This window comes from Haliotis rubra, unplaced genomic scaffold (assembly GCF_003918875.1).
Source record: "Haliotis rubra isolate DU_JTF1 unplaced genomic scaffold, ASM391887v1 Scf12, whole genome shotgun sequence".
In the NCBI taxonomy this organism is placed as follows: Eukaryota; Metazoa; Mollusca; class Gastropoda; order Lepetellida; family Haliotidae; genus Haliotis; species Haliotis rubra.
The window spans coordinates 1143553-1160994 of NW_025765114.1; the positions used below are offsets into that span (position 1 = coordinate 1143553).

At 42.8% G+C, this 17442-nt stretch overlaps 1 protein-coding gene across 2 annotated transcripts in view; it reads left to right on the forward strand.

Annotated features, from left to right (window-relative positions):
• The window catches only part of LOC124262121 (ubiquinone biosynthesis protein COQ9, mitochondrial-like), a 74936-nt gene that overhangs the window by 10176 nt on the left and 47318 nt on the right, over positions 1 to 17442 (forward strand). For both annotated transcript variants that reach the window (XM_046696597.1, XM_046696606.1), the window contains exons 2-3: positions 5117 to 5207; positions 10125 to 10237. In XM_046696597.1, coding sequence (XP_046552553.1) covers positions 5117 to 5207; positions 10125 to 10237 — 204 coding nt within the window. The remainder of the gene's footprint in view (positions 1 to 5116; positions 5208 to 10124; positions 10238 to 17442) is intronic.

A 17442-nucleotide genomic window follows, 5' to 3' on the forward strand; every position in this document is an offset into this window, starting at 1 on the left:
TCCCTAGCCTCGGCAATCCTCCCGGTGCGATTCTAATAAATCAGCTCTAGCATACCCATGCAGGCACCATTTGCAGAAATGTTTCTTTTCTCTATGCGTCGATTGATCGTACAATAGTCGGCTCAAACTTTTAATCGCCGTGTAGTGATACTGGTTGCCTTTATCGACTATGAATGAATTGATTCTGCACCTGGTTTTGTCTCTCACAGAGCTTATCCTGTGCAGGATGGTTTTGTCGCCTTTGTGGCCGAACACGTTGACAGCCAAAGGGTTTTGTTTTCGAATCTGGTCCAGTAGGAGATGGGCGTTAAGCGTTCTACACCCGTGAAGTCGAACCCGGATGCCTTGATTGATGGATAGCTGGAACGCCTGCACGGATTACCCGTCGGTTCATGTGTAGCAGCTATGAGAGCCACCACCGCGCAATAATTATTAACATCATTGCCTTTGGTTTCGGGGTTAACAAGGGCCTTTTTATCTCTGAAATGTTTGGGCAACGGTATGTGCAATCCACCTCTGAGCGGCATGTAGTTCGCTATGTCGACATAAACGGTGTTGATTTTGTCTACCACCCATCCAGAGCCCATGTAGGTATATTTCTCCAACGATTCTTGTATTTTTTGGAACGACGCGTCAATGGAGGATTCAATCGATTCTGGTTGAGTTAGGACTTCCTGTTGGCCTCTGAAATAGGGCACGATGGACTCGGTACTGCTGTCCGTCTTAGGTTTTTGAAGCGTCAAAATCATCGTCAGTTGGTATTTGATCCTTTTCAAATCATTTTTATTCTTCGTGAAGTTTACTGTCGATGAAGGGTTTGATTTTATCGGAGATACTTACCCACAGCATGGTCCGTCCGTCAGCACGAATCGCAGTTCGACCGACTCGGTGTCTTCCAGGAGTTTGATCAGCTCGGCTTTCCTCATGCGAGAATAACCAGTCAATCCACGTTCTTTAGCTCGAGCTTTGAGCTCTTGTACAGTGGGGGGCTTGTCATAGTTCATGTCGAGCGAGGCCAGCAATTCGTCTTTTTCACCTCAAATCAAGGTCTCATAAAATACAAACATGATGCCCATAGGTAGTTTGAACAACACTGAATACGATACATTAGTCGATGAACTCTGAAAAATATTGTAAAGGCTACAATCCATTATTTATTACATCATCCTCTTGAGCTGGGCTCTGTCTATAGTAGCTACAGTAGCGCAGAAAATGTCTAGAACCAGTCTTACTATGAGATCGCTCGCCTCGTGCATGTTTGGTGGCTTTTCACCGCGAATCAAGGTCTAATAAAATACAAACACGATGCTCTTAGGTAGTCTTCACCACGCTGATCACGATGCATGCGTCGATGGACGCTGAAAACATGTTTAGAAGCCACAATCGACTAATTTAGAATCGGATTACATAAGCTCGCAAAGCGTATGAGCTATATATAGCTTGAATGCACTGCCACTGACAGAGTGAAACTGCTAGTCTGAAGGGAACGTGCCGGACTTCAGACCTAGCGTTCGAATCCCAGGCAGAACTTTTTTGTTGTTGCTATGTTAGGTTGACATCTACAAAGCACTAAGGTGAATCTTTTACGAGATCCTTGTTCTTGGTCAGGAAGGCTTGAATGTTTTACATGGACTAGAAAAAACATACACAGCAACAAAAAAACACACAACAGTTTGCAAATCGTGGCAGAATGTATATTGCAGGGTACGCTGGAGGTATTCTATTCTGTATCCCTGGTGAAACGATTTGTTTCTAGCTCCGTGTGTGGTTGAGAATGGAATGTGCATTTCATTTGGACTACATTTAGACATTTGTGTACCTTAAGTGTATATACAGGTATGTGGACCTTGGGAACTTACCATTGCAAGTGGGTACTGCTGGCCAAACCCGTGGTATGCGGAAAACGCTGTACGGCTAAATATTGCCACAAACATGCTCAAAGTGTGAGAAGGGGTCATGCCAATTACGCGTGTCAAGTATGTGGTGTAGGGGTCAAATGTCTGTATTCTTTATGCAAAACCCATGGGCTGACATCGTCAGAATGAAATCGATCACTAAAAGGCGTTCAGATTTTACAAGTGAATTGAGGAGACTCAGGAAGATTAACATTTAAAAGATTTTACGGGCGCTTCATTTCAGAGAAGGCTGACGGAGTTACCTCCCATCATCACTGAACACCCTATTAGACATTTGACTTTCATATGGAATACAACCAATAAGAGAAACAGCTTTCATATGGCATACAACATGGCTACTGTCGGAGAACTGAAAGCGTTGGCTAAGAAGCGTGGTGTGATTGGTTATTATATTGACCTTGATTTGAGGTGAAAAAGACGAATTGCTGGCCTCGCTCGACATGAACTATGACAAGCCCCCCCACTGTATAAGAGCTCAAAGCTCGAGCTAAAGAACGTGGATTGACTGGTTATTCTTACATGAGGAAAGCCGAGCTGATCGAACTCTTGGAAGACACCGAGTCGGTCGAACTGCGAGACGCACCATGCCATGGGTAAGTATCTCCGAGGTTGGAAAATGGTGGTCGATTCTAATATCGAGACCGATAAAATCAAACCCTGCATCGAAGGAAGTCCTAACTCAACCAGAATCGATTGAATCCTCCATCGACGCGTCGTTCCAAAAAATACAAAAATCGTTGGAGAAATATACCTACATGGGCTCTGGATGGGTGGTAGACAAAATCAACACCGTTTATGTCGACATAGCGAACTACATGCCGCTCAAAGGTGGATTACATATACCGGTGCCCAAGCATTTCAGAGCTAAAAAGGCCCTTGTTAACCCTGAAACCAAATGCAATGATGTTAATAATTATTGCGCGGTGGTGGCGGTCATAGCTGCTACACACGAACCGACGGGTAATCCGTGCAGGCGTTCCAGCTATCCATCAATCAAGGCATCCGGGTTCGACTTCACGGGTGTAGAACGCTTAACGCCCATCTCCTACTGGACCAGATTCGAAAAACAAAACACTTTGGCTGTCAACGTGTTCGGCCACAAAGGCGACAAAGCCATCGTGCACACGATAAGCTCTGTGAGAGACAAAACCAGGCGCAGAATCAATTCATTCATAGTCAATAAAGGCAACCAGTATCACTACACAGCGATTAAAAGTTTGAGCCGACTATTATACGATCAATCGATGCATAGAGAAAAGAAACATTTCTGCGAACGGTGCCTGCATGGATATGCTAGCGCTGATTTATTAGAATCCCACCGGGAGGATTGCCGAGGCTAGGGAGAGAAGGCGATCAGAATCGATATGCCTTGGGAAAATAAAAACATCTTAAAATTCATCAACCACAAACATCAAATGCCCGTGCCCTACTTCATCTACGCCGACTTCGAAGCTCTCATTAATCAGGTTAACACCGTCGCGCCATCCCCGGAAAAATGTATCACGTATAAAACGCAAGAACACCAAGCCTGCAGGTTCGGGTATGTGGTTGTCCGATGCGATGGAAAAACGGAACCACCGGTGATTTACCGAGGTCCCGGCGCAGCCGAAACGTTTCTCACGTTCTTACAACCCGGCGAGAAAAATCAGGGAAGCTTTGTCGGATCCTGCCTCCATGGATATGATGCCAGAGGATGAGTTCGCTCATCGACGAGCTAGATATTGTCACGTATGTCGAGGACCCCTGAACGGTGAATCGGTGAGTGATCATTGTCACATCACCGGTCGATACCGAGGCGCCGCTCACAACGCGTGCAACTTAAAACTTAGAATCAATCCCCCAAATATCAACATCCCCGTGGTCTTCCACAATTTGAGAGGGTACGATACCCACCTGATCATGCAGGCCATCTCGAAGGTCGGTGGTGATATCAAGTGTATCCCCAACAACATGGAAAAATACATCTGGTTCACGCTCAACGGTCTAAGATTTATCGATAGCGCTCGGTTCCTCCTGTCGTCGCTCGACAGTTTGGTCAAGGCCAACGATACCTTCGCCACCATCCATCGATACACCGATGCAGCGACTCGACAATTGCTGCTCCAAAAGGGCCCGCACGAGTACATGGACGATTGGTTTAAGTTCAATGAGACGCGATTACCTCCCCTCGACCGATTGTACAGCAACTTAACTGATCCAATATCTCCCAGGACGATTATGACCATGCCCAGAACGTGTGGGAGAAACGGACGTGCTCCTGCTGGCCGACATGTTCAAGACGTTCAGAACGACGTGTTTGAAACAGTATCAACTCAACCCCGCGTGGTACTACACCAGCCCCCGGTCTCTCGTGGGATGCGCTGCTAAAGAAAACAGGCTTCAAACTGGAATCGTTCACGGATTACGACATGCACCTGTTCGTCGAGATTTCCATGGTCTCCAAACGGTACGCGAAAGCCAACAACTCGTTCGTGAAAAACTACGATTCGAACAAGCCCACCAATCATCTCCTCTATCTCGACGCCAACAACCTGTAGGGCTGGGCTATGAGTCAGTATTTGCCTGCAGGCGGATTCGAGTGGGTTAATAGAGAGCATTTTAATCCGAAGAACATTATCCATCCCCGACAACTTCGAGATAGGATACCCGCATTTATTAACCTTTGATGCTTGTGACATGCCCCCTACATGCGTTGTCTCGACAAAACTGTCTCTCTTCTGTATGATATGTTTCAATGCCCGTGTAGAAACTCCCAATGACTTGGAAGCACCTTTCTTATACCTGTCGATGGCATATAACGGCCTCCCCCTTTCCGCCTCTGCGCGAAAGAAATCATACACTTTATACAAATTTAGTAGTCATATAGCAATAAACTTTTAACTCACTCACACCTTTCACTCACTCATTTCTGCTGAGCTTTCCCTCAAATTCTGAGTCAGTTTTGTATTAAGAAGAGAGTGAATGAATTAGGGGAAGCGCAAGGCTTGCCTTAAGTATGCTGCATGCTTGTGAAAGGTTCCCTTTGCAATGGGTTGTTTGGGTGAGAAGTCATTAGGCAAGAAACATGAAGGATACTCGCAGAAATGTGAGATATAATAAGTCTTTTAAATTTCAAATTTATTAAAAATTCATATTTTTTGGTGGTGGCCAATATGACCAAAGATGTATACATTGTCAAAGTATTCTCTTTGATGTTGCAGCTCGGACAAGTATTTTGATCCTTTCCAGTAGACATGTAAGACACAACCATGGTCAAGGGGAGACAACTAACCAACAATACAATGGTGACAGGTATGTTTTAAAATGAATGAGAGATTCAAAAATAATTCTTCGTTGTGCCATAATGACATGTAGGCTGTTTGAACATGGTCCTGGTCAAAGCATGAAAACACAGCAATAATGTGCAGTGAATAACCCAATCTTAGTGGTCACACGTGCATGCACACATACATTGCTAAAAAGGAATATGCATCAAGTTTATGAAAAAATATACCATGTATATTGTGACACACAAATCAACATAATGAGCGTGCCATGAGTAGGCTTATGCTGGACAATATGTTACAGCAGATGCTCATGCCCTGGGCTGTAGTTGTACAAATGAGGTTATGTCATCTCTGCAACATATTTTATATGACCAACCTCCACCAGCAGACAGGTGTTCAGAGTGTCAGCACAGACCATCAGGAATCCACTGCATACTGCAGGTATCTGAACCAGACGATCAGACTCAAGAACTATATTGACACTATTTCATCATGCTCTGTTTCTGATCTTGATTGAATATCAAGGGGAATGTTACTGCCAGACAGTACTGGGACCAAGTTTTGAATCCAGTCCTTCAGCCATTCGTGAAGCTAAATGGTCATACACTGAGATTTTAACATACTGCAGTTCTGATGCAGTTCTGATGCATTTTATGCCCAATTGCCCAAACTTGAATCCCACATTTGAACACATTTGGTATAAGCTGGGAAGACAGGTGTGATAGCAGGTGAATCAACCCCAGAATTGCAAGCACTTGTTGACCAATGGCAATGGTTTCTAGTTAGAGTGTACTGACAGGTTCTCCTGTGGTGTTGGAAGATTGTAGTACCAGCATAAATTCATATGCGCGCTTTTACTCAACCAGCCATTGACAACCAGATATCATGGGTTCCAACCTGACAGAGTACATCACACACATCCAGGGAGCTGATTGGACTTGAACAGAAGCCAAAACCCATGCACAGACCTGATTTGCATATCATGTGCCAGCAAGCTCCCGAGGTTGTTAAACACCGGTTATGTGCGAAATGACTTAGACCACAGCCTGAAGTCAATGTAGTACTTTATTTCATCATCATTGGAATCTCAACAGCTGCCACAACCTGGATAGTGTGTTGGACGGTGATAATCAAGGGATTCATCGTCACTGAGACGACTGTATGTCTCACTGTCCAGACCAACGCATCACGGGACCAGCATCGCTGCAGTGGACTGACTGACTGAGTTTAGTTTTACGCCGCTTTTAGCAATATTCCAGCAATACCACGGCGGGGGACACCAGAAATGGGCTTAACACATTGTGCCCATGTGGGGAATCGAACCCGGGTCTTCGGCGTGACGAGCCAACGCTTTAACCACTAGGCTACCCCACTGCCCCTCGCTGCAGTGGAAGTATACACAGGTGGCCTTCCCTGATCAATCAGAGATTGATGGCGGACAAAAAGGAAATAAAGGAATGGCGCATCATCACTACATATACTGACATCCCACGCAAAGTTTTCATCACCTCTTCATTGAGTTTAAACATCAACAGGGGACAACTGTAGTGTTATACTGAGACAGCGATCCCATCTTAGGGACCATTCGTAATTTATGTCGGGGTGGGTTTCTGGAGGTGGGGAGGGCATCAATTTTGCACACATGTACTATGGGGGTGATCAATTTTGTACAGACAAATATTGAAAAATGATGCTTAAAGATTTATGGGAAGGGTGGGGAGGTCATAGATTTTGCAGAAAATGGGGGTGTTCACTTACTTTGAACATAGATTTTAGGAGAGGTTATTCACATTGTACATGCTTCTCCTGGAATCATCATCATACCCCCTAGCTATCAATTATGAACGGTCCCTTAGCACGTTGTTACTCTGCAGTGGGTGCGCATCAGCGGATAAACTGCTTTCTCGTCATTTACAGAAGAAGTTTGGAGTTTTGAAGTAGTCTACCTGCATGAGAACTATCTTATCGGAATACGCTTTTGGCTGAGACTGTCTGGCGAGCATAGATCTTCAAGATGCGTATCTACACATCCCCATTCATCAGAAGTCAAAGAAGTTCCTGCGCTCCCTATAAGGGGCAGCACTACCGATGGAAGGTCCGTCCCTTTGGTATATTTACGTCCCTGTGGTTGTTCACACGTGAGAACAAGCCCATCTTAACCTACCTACACATGAGAGGGGTATTTGGAACTTTTAACCTAGACAACGGTGTTCAGGCTTGCCAACCAGTAGATCCACTCAGAGGTCAGCTGAACTTTACCATTCCAGGTACCAGAAGACCATTGGCTGTAAATCATTGACCATTGGATTGTCTTCCTCAAGCTCGCAATTCAAGTCTACCAGTCAAGACTTGGCAAGAATTCCTTCTCACGTCAGCAGCAGGCTCTTACTCGCAGAGGCAAACTTCGGCAGAAGCACAAATTTGCAAGAGCCGGTCTACAATCTACATCTCTTCGTAAATGCTTCACTTCAAGGAAGGGACCGCAGGGACCTTGTCCAGAGAAGAACAATCTCTCCACATCAATCAACTGGATTCCTGATGATACTCACAGACAACACAGCAGTAGCCTTCTACATAATCCGGGAAAGCACAACAAGATCGACACCACTGCTCGATCTAACCTTCCTCTCTACAAGCTCACAGACAGTCTCAACTTGGGTATAAAGGCTAGACATATCCCAGGAGCCTTCAACATTCTGGCAGATGCATTGTGGATGGATGGATGTTACATCTAGAGGCTTTTCAACTACTGGCACGAGAACAGGGCTGCCTGCTCATAGACCATTTGCGATGAGGTTCAACAATCAGACAAAGACCTTCATCTCACCGGTTCCAGATCCACTCTCTTGGTCCCTAGACACCCTGGCAATATCCTAGGAAGGCCTCCCACCACCTGTATGGCTGCCAAGAGTCATACAGAAGATCGCCAATGAAGATCCTGCGACTGGTTTTGCTAGCATCCTACTGGCCATACTTCACTTAGCTTCCAAGTTAAGCAAGTTAAGGCATTGGGATACGGTCACCAGGCGTGGCCTTATAGACTTTGAGACACAGTCTTGTATTGTGATGCAGAGGTGTTCGACGTTCATGCTTACTGACCTCTACTCTATGGAGCAATTACGTCAGTGAAGTGTGTCACTCCCGAATTCCAGTGGATTTCATTGAGTTCTGGCTCCTGAGTTGCCGATCACATCCTTTGATTAAGCTTATGTAAAGGAGCGAGGTTCAATTTGATGTTGCTTCGGAACTGAATGTTAAAACTTGTGAGCTTTTCTGAGTTGTGTTTCCCTTTCACCTGCTGTGCCCGGTGTCTGGGGACCTTCTCGAAGCAGGGGCTGGTCTGATTTTAGTCGAAAGACTCTCAATTATATGGGGGTACCTTGTAAATCAGGGCGAGGCGAGGCCTACTTGCCGAGTTGCGTCCATTGTCCAGTACAAGGTTGCAGCCGAACACCACATCGCTTGAGAGCATAGGAGTTTGCGTGTATGCGTAACAGGCCTCCCTTGTGCATCGCTATCTGGGGTTGTCATGAGTCCACACGGCTTGCTGTTCGTACTGTTCAGACACGGTAATCTGCGACCCTGTGTCCAACCGTGGTATAAGTGCAGTCGTGAGGTAGGAGAAGTTTAAAAATTTGAAAATTTGAACATTAATTGTATATTTATATACTTATCCTATCTCTGCGATTGATGCCCGCCTGGCCTCACCACAACTTAGATTACAATGTTGGCTCCAAGAATGAGTATGATGATTCAGAGGTAGTCACGTGGGCAGTTAGTGGAGCATGCTGCATGCTGCATGCTTTATTGGGACTAGGTAAGCTGTCCTATAAGGGGAGCAGCTTGAAGTGCATGTGCGATTGGACAAGGAGGCCAATGGGAAAAGTTTTACAGTCATTCCACTTAAAGTCAAAGCAAGAGAGAGAGATGCAGTCATGAGATAGGATAAGTATATAGATTTCCTTCTTCATTTAGATACCAGTGGATACTGTTTCTTCACCACTTCAAGATATGATACTTAAAAGATTCAGTTAATGCATGAACATGTTGAGCTGAACACGAAGATGAATTCTAAACTTTAATCTTAGATGCAGCAATTGAGTGAACATTATTAATTGACTGACTTTGTCTGAATATCATCAGTGAAATCAAGCTTAGTCAACTTGTTCACTTGTCATGTCATGTAAAATTTGGGAGTACTTAGGTCATCATCATCAACTGTTTTCCGTTGTTTGTGGGACGGTCCCTATAATTCTGTATTGCTTTATCAATCTACAATCATTTGGTTACCAAACAATATATGTGAGAATTCTAGGAAGTTGCTGTACAATGTATCCATCATAGTTGGGCTGAGAATGTTTCAACCACCCTTCATATCTTATAAATGTTACACCAACAACGACTATTACAGAAAATCTATTTCACCATTAAACGCTATATATATTCATTTGTGTTCAGTGACTGGTGCAGAGATTTGGTGTATCAAAGTAATTGCATGATGTACTGAAGTGTTTGTAATTAGAACATTTTGTACAATATTGTATGGCCACAAACTGATGATTGTTGCCAGTGATTCTGCTAGAAACTGGTGAGTTTAGGAAAAATGGGGTTTAACATCAGGTGCTAGAATATTTCACTTATTGGTGATTGGCATGCATTTGTGACTGTGGCTGCTTGTACTAGTACAGACTTAGGCAGGTTTATGGTGCTGAGGTACTGAGGTACCATGCTACAGATTAACATGTAAAACCCAATCAGACATGTTGTACTCACCTGAGTCCAGACAGTCAGTGTGTAGTAACTCTTACCTACCAGCTGATCAATGGATGAAACAATCTACATTAGATTTTATCAGCATTTCATTAAACATTATTCAACATTAATGCAAATCTGTAAAATCAGTAACAATTCTCAGAAAATAAACCTGAAATTGTTGTTACAGCTCAAAGTCTGACCAGTATGAGGAGGAAGATCATCAGATGAAGCAGAGGATCCTTGAAGCTGCCCTTGCTTTTGTCCCACAACATGGCTGGAGCAAGAACGCACTAGCTGCAGGTAGGGCCACAGTTTCACGCAATCACTCTGCTAAAATAATCTTGTATAATGACAAGGCACAATTACTTGGCTACAACAATCTTCCATCTTGACACTGCACGGACACTAGCCTGTCTCCTATCATGACACAACACAATCACTTTGCTACAAAAATCTTCCATCTTGACATTGCACGGACACTACCATAAAGCAGTCATTTATCATGAGACAACACAATCACTTTGCTACAACAATCTTCCATCTTGACTCTGCATGGACACTACCATCAAACAATCATCTATCATGACACAACACAATTACTTGGCTACAAAAATCTTCCATCTTGACACTGAAAGGACGCTACCCTATCCCCTATCATTACACAACACAATTACTTTGCTACAACAATCTTCCATCTTGACACTGCAAGGACACTACCATAAAGCAGTCATCTATCATGACACAACACAATCACTTTGCTACAACAATCTTCCATCTTGACACTGCATGGACACTACCCTATCCCCTATCATTACACAACACAATCACTTTGCTACAACAATCTTCCATCTTGACACTGCACGGACACTAGCCTAACTCCTATCATGACACAACACAATCACTTTGCTACAACAATCTTCCATCTTGACATTGCACGGACACTACCATAAAACAATCATCTATCATGACACAACACAATCACTTTGCTACAACAATCTTCCATCTTGACACTGCACGGACACTAGCCTATCCCCTATCATTACACAACACAATCACTTTGCTACAACAATCTTCCATCTTGACACTGCACGGACACTAGCCTATCCCCTATCATTACACAACACAATTACTTGGCTACAAAAATCTTCCATCTTGACACTGCAAGGACACTACCCTATCTCCTATCATGACACAACACAATCACTTTGCTACAAAATCTTCCATCTTGACATTGCACGGACACTGCCATAAAACAATCATCTATCATGACACAACACAATCACTTTGCTACAACAATCTTCCATCTTGACATTGGACGGACACTACCATCAAACAATCATCTGTCATGACACAACACAATCACTTTGCTACAACAATCTTCCATCTTGACTCTGCATGGACACTACCATAAAACAATCATCTATCATGACACAATACAATTACTTGGCTACAAAAATCTTCCATCTTGACACTGCAAGGACACTAGCCTATCTCCTATCATGACACAACACAATCACTTTGCTACAACAATCTTCCATCTTGACATTGCACGGACACTACCATAAAACAATCATCTATCATGACACAACACAATCACTTTGCTACAACAATCTTCCATCTTGACATTGCACGGACACTAGCCTATCCCCTATCATTACACACGCAATCACTTTGCTACAATAATCTTCCATCTTGACACTGCATGGACACTAGCCTATCCCCTATCATTACACAACACAATCACTTTGCTACAACAATCTTCCATCTTGACACTGCACGGACACTAGCCTATCCCCTATCATTACACAACACAATTACTTGGCTACAAAAATCTTCCATCTTGACACTGCAAGGACACTACCCTATCTCCTATCATGACACAACACAATCACTTTGCTAATAAATCTTCCATCTTGACATTGTAGGACACTGCCATAAAACAATCATCTATCATGACACAACACAATCACTTTGCTACATCAATCTTCCATCTTGACTCTGCACGGACACTACCATAAAACAATCATCTATCATGACTCAACACAATCACTTTGCTACAACAATCTTCTATCTTGACTCTGCATGGACACTACCATAAAACAATCATCTATCATGACACAACACAATCACTTTACTACAAAAATCTTCCATCTTGACTCTGCATGGACACTACCATAAAACAATCATCTATCATGACACAACACAATCACTTTGCTACAACAATCTTCCATCTTGACATTGCATGGACACTACCATAAAACAATCATCTATCATGACACAACACAATCACTTTGCTACAGCAAACTTCCATCTTGACTCTGCATGGACGCTAGCCTATCCCCTATCATGACACAACACAATCACTTTGCTACATCAATCTTCCATCTTGACTCTGCACGGACACTACCATAAAACAATCATGTATCATGACACAACACAATCACTTTGCTACAACAATCTTCCATCTTGACTCTGCATGGACACTACCATAAAACAATCATCTATCATGACACAACACAATCACTTTACTACAAAAATCTTCGATCTTGACTCTGCATGGACACTACCATAAAACAATCATCTATCATGACACAACACAATCACTTTGCTACAACAATCTTCCAGCTAGACATTGCATGGACACTATCATAAAACAATCATCTATCATGACACAACACAATCACTTTGCTACAACAAACTTCCATCTTGACTCTGCATGGACGCTAGCCTATCCCCTATCATGACACAACACAATCACTTTGCTACAAAAATCTTCCATCTTGACTCTGCATGGACACTACCATAAAACAATCATCTATCATGACACAACACAATCACTTTGCTACAACAATCTTCCATCTTGACATTGCATGGACACTACCATAAAACAATCATCTATCATGACACAACACAATCACTTTGCTACAACAATCTTCCATCTTGACATTGCATGGACACTACCATAAAACAATCATCTATCATGACACAACACAATCACTTTGCTACAACAATCTTCCATCTTGACATTGCACGGACACTACCATAAAACAATCATCTATCATGACACAACACAATTACTTTGCTACAACAATCTTCCATCTTGACATTGTAACGGACACTACCATAAAACAATCATCTATCATGACACAACACAATCACTTTGCTACGACAACAATCTTCCATCTTGACATTGCACGGACACTACCATAAAACAATCATCTATCATGACACAACACAATCACTTTGCTACAACAATCTTCCATCTTGACATTGACACAACACACAATCACTACGACACTACCATAAAACAATCATCTATCATGACACAACACAATCACTTTGCTACAATCTTCCATCTTGACTCTGCGGACACTTCCATAAAACAATCTATCATGACACAACACAATCACTTTGCTACAACAATCTTCCATCTTGACATTGCACGGACACTACCATAGAACAATCATCTATCATGACACAACACAATCACTTTGCTACAACAATCTTCCATCTTGACATTGCACGGACACTACCATAAAACAATCATCTATCATGACACAACACAATCACTTTGCTACAACAATCTTCCATCTTGACTCTGCACGGACACTTCCATAAAACAATCTATCATGACACAACACAATCACTTTGCTACAACAATCTTCCATCTTGACATTGCACGGACACTACCATAGAACAATCATCTATCATGACACAACACAATCACTTTGCTACAACAATCTTCCATCTTGACATTGCACGGACACTACCATAAAACAATCATCTATCATGACACAACACAATCACTTTGCTACAACAATCTTCCATCATGACATTGCACGTTCACTACCATAAAACAATCATCTATCATGACACAACACAATCACTTTGCTACAACAATCTTCCATCTTGACTCTGCATGGACACTACCATAAAACAATCATCTATCATGACACAACACAATCACTTTGCTACACCAATCTTCCATCTTGACTCTGCATGGACACTACCATAAAACAATCATCTATCATGACACAACACAATCACTTTGCTACAACAATCTTCCATCTTGACTCTGCATGGACACTACCATAAAAGCCTATCCCCTATCATGACACAACACAATCACTTTGCTACATCAATCTTCCATCTTGACTCTGCACGGGACACTACCATAAAACAATCATCTATCATGACACAACACAATCACTTTGCTACAACAATCTTCCATCTTGACTCTGCATGGACACTACCATAAAACAATCATCTATCATGACACAACACAATCACTTTGCTACAACAATCTTCCATCTTGACTCTGCATGGACGCTAGCCTATCCCCTATCATGACACAACACAATCACTTTGCTACATCAATCTTCCATCTTGACTCTGCATGGACACTACCATAAAACAATCATCTATCATGACACAACACAATCACTTTGCTACAACAATCTTCCATCTTGACTCTGCATGGACACTACCATAAAACAATCATCTATCATGACACAACACAATCACTTTACTACAAAAATCTTCGATCTTGACTCTGCATGGACACTACCATAAAACAATCATCTATCATGACACAACACAATCACTTTGCTACAACAATCTTCCATCTTGACATTGCATGGACACTATCATAAAACAATCATCTATCATGACACAACACAATCACTTTGCTACAACAAACTTCCATCTTGACTCTGCATGGACGCTAGCCTATCCCCTATCATGACACAACACAATCACTTTGCTACAAAATTCTTCCATCTTGACTCTGCGTGGACACTACCCTATCTCCTATCATGACACAACACAACACAATTACTTTGCTACAACAATCTTCCATCTTGACAGTGCATGGACACTACCATCAAACAATCATCTATCATGACACAACACAATTACTTTGCTACAACAATCTTCCATCTTGACTCTGCATGGACACTACCATAAAACAATCATCTATCATGACACAACACAATCACTTTGCTACAACAATCTTCCATCTTGACATTGCACGGACACTACCATAAAACAATCATCTATCATGACACAACACAATCACTTTGCTACAACAATCTTCCATCTTGACATTGCATGGACACTACCATAAAACAATCATCTATCATGACACAACACGATCACTTTGCTACAACAAACTTCCATCTTGACTCTGCATGGACGCTAGCCTATCCCCTATCATGACACAACACAATCACTTTGCTACAAAAATCTTCCATCTTGACTCTGCGTGGACACTACCCTATCTCCTATCATGACACAACACAACACAATTACTTTGCTACACGAATCTTCCATCTTGACTCTGCATGGACACTACCATAAAACAATCATCTATCATGACACAACACAATCACTTTGCTACAACAATCTTCCATCTTGACATTGCATGGACACTACCATCAAACAAAAATCTATCATGACACAACACAATCACTTTGCTACAACAATCTTCCATCTTGACATTGGACGGACACTACCATCAAACAATCATCTGTCATGACACAACACAATCACTTTGCTACAACAATCTTCGATCTTGACTCTGCATGGACACTACCATAAAACAATCATCTATCATGACACAACACAATCACTTTGCTACAACAATCTTCCAGCTAGACATTGCATGGACACTATCATAAAACAATCATCTATCATGACACAACACAATCACTTTGCTACAACAAACTTCCATCTTGACTCTGCATGGACGCTTAGCCTATCCTCTCTATCATGACACAACACAATCACTTTGCTACAAAAATTCTTCCATCTTGACTCTGCGTGGACACTACCCTATCTCCTATCATGACACAACACAACACAATTACTTTGCTACAACAATCTTCCATCTTGACAGTGCATGGACACTACCATCAAACAATCATCTATCATGACACAACACACAATCACTTTGCTACAACAATCTTCCATCTTGACTCTGCATGGACACTACCATAAAACAATCATCTATCATGACACAACACAATCACTTTGCTACAACAATCTTCCATCTTGACATTGGACGGACACTACCATCAAACAATCATCTGTCATGACACAACACAATCACTTTGCTACAACAATCTTCGATCTTGACTCTGCATGGACACTACCATAAAACAATCATCTATCATGACACAACACAATCACTTTGCTACAACAATCTTCCAGCTAGACATTGCATGGACACTATCATAAAACAATCATCTATCATGACACAACACAATCACTTTGCTACAACAATCTTCCATCTTGACTCTGCATGGACACTACCCTATCACAATCATCTATCATGACACAACACAATCAGTTTGCTACAAGAATCTTCCATCTTGACTCTGCGTGGACACTACCCTATCTCCTATCATGACACAACACAACACAATTATTTTGCTACACCAATCTTCCATCTTGACTCTGCATGGACACTACCATAAAACAATCATCTATCATGACACAACACAATCACTTTGCTACAACAATCTTCCATCTTGACATTGCATGGACACTACCATCAGTAGTAGGGGGAATGATAAGAAAAACCTGTATAGGTACACCTTGCTCAGAAGCTTCCATATGGGCTAATTCTACTACCAGCCTAGGTGAAAATGAGTGTTTGCCCAATCCCTTCGACAAGACCACTTTCGGCTGCTTCCAGTGCAGTGCACTCCCAGTTAGAGCTATGTGGGTGCATGGATATAGAAATATGCCAGGAACCAAGCTCTCGCGCGAAGCCTATACCGAGATCCGATCGGTCGCTTTGTCCCTTCGGAAGCGAAGAGGAAGTACCACATATCGCAAGCTCGATACGCGCGATCCGAGGTGGTATAGACAAGCCCCAGACTACGACAAACTCCCGACATATCCGAAGACTTCGAGGCCCTGCTGCAGAAGTGTCAAGCTACATGTTGCTTCCCGACCGAGAGAAACAAATCCTGGAGCAATCGGGACACACCTTCTACTCTAACGCTACCAGATCCCCAAACAGTTTCGAACTCTACTTGCTGTGCTTTCACCCACTAGTAGAAGCCGCAAAATAGTTGATTTCGTCTACATCTACCCACCCCACCAATTTCGACCCTCGGCGGCAACTCGAATCATTCTCCCGATGACTGCTATCCGGCCCCAAGGACAGATTACAACCGATGCACCGACTGCCTCGCCACTCTATCGAACTGCCTGCTCTCTTCGGCCCCGACAACTCTACGATGCAAGTGTGGTGCCATCGACCATTCGCGCCGACAGCAAGAAATGCTGCTCTCTGGGAACAGAAAGCGATAGACTACACATCCCAGGAGCTTCCACTTCCACCGAGGTTCCAGAAGAGATCGGGTCGACAGCTGTTTTCGTGGAATATAGAGAACCTGTACGACAACGCCTGCTTTTCTGGAGCATACGATACGCGCTCCCTCGCCAGCAAATTGGTGGACCGTTGTCCGTGCAAGGAGAAAGAGTCTTGCATCTTC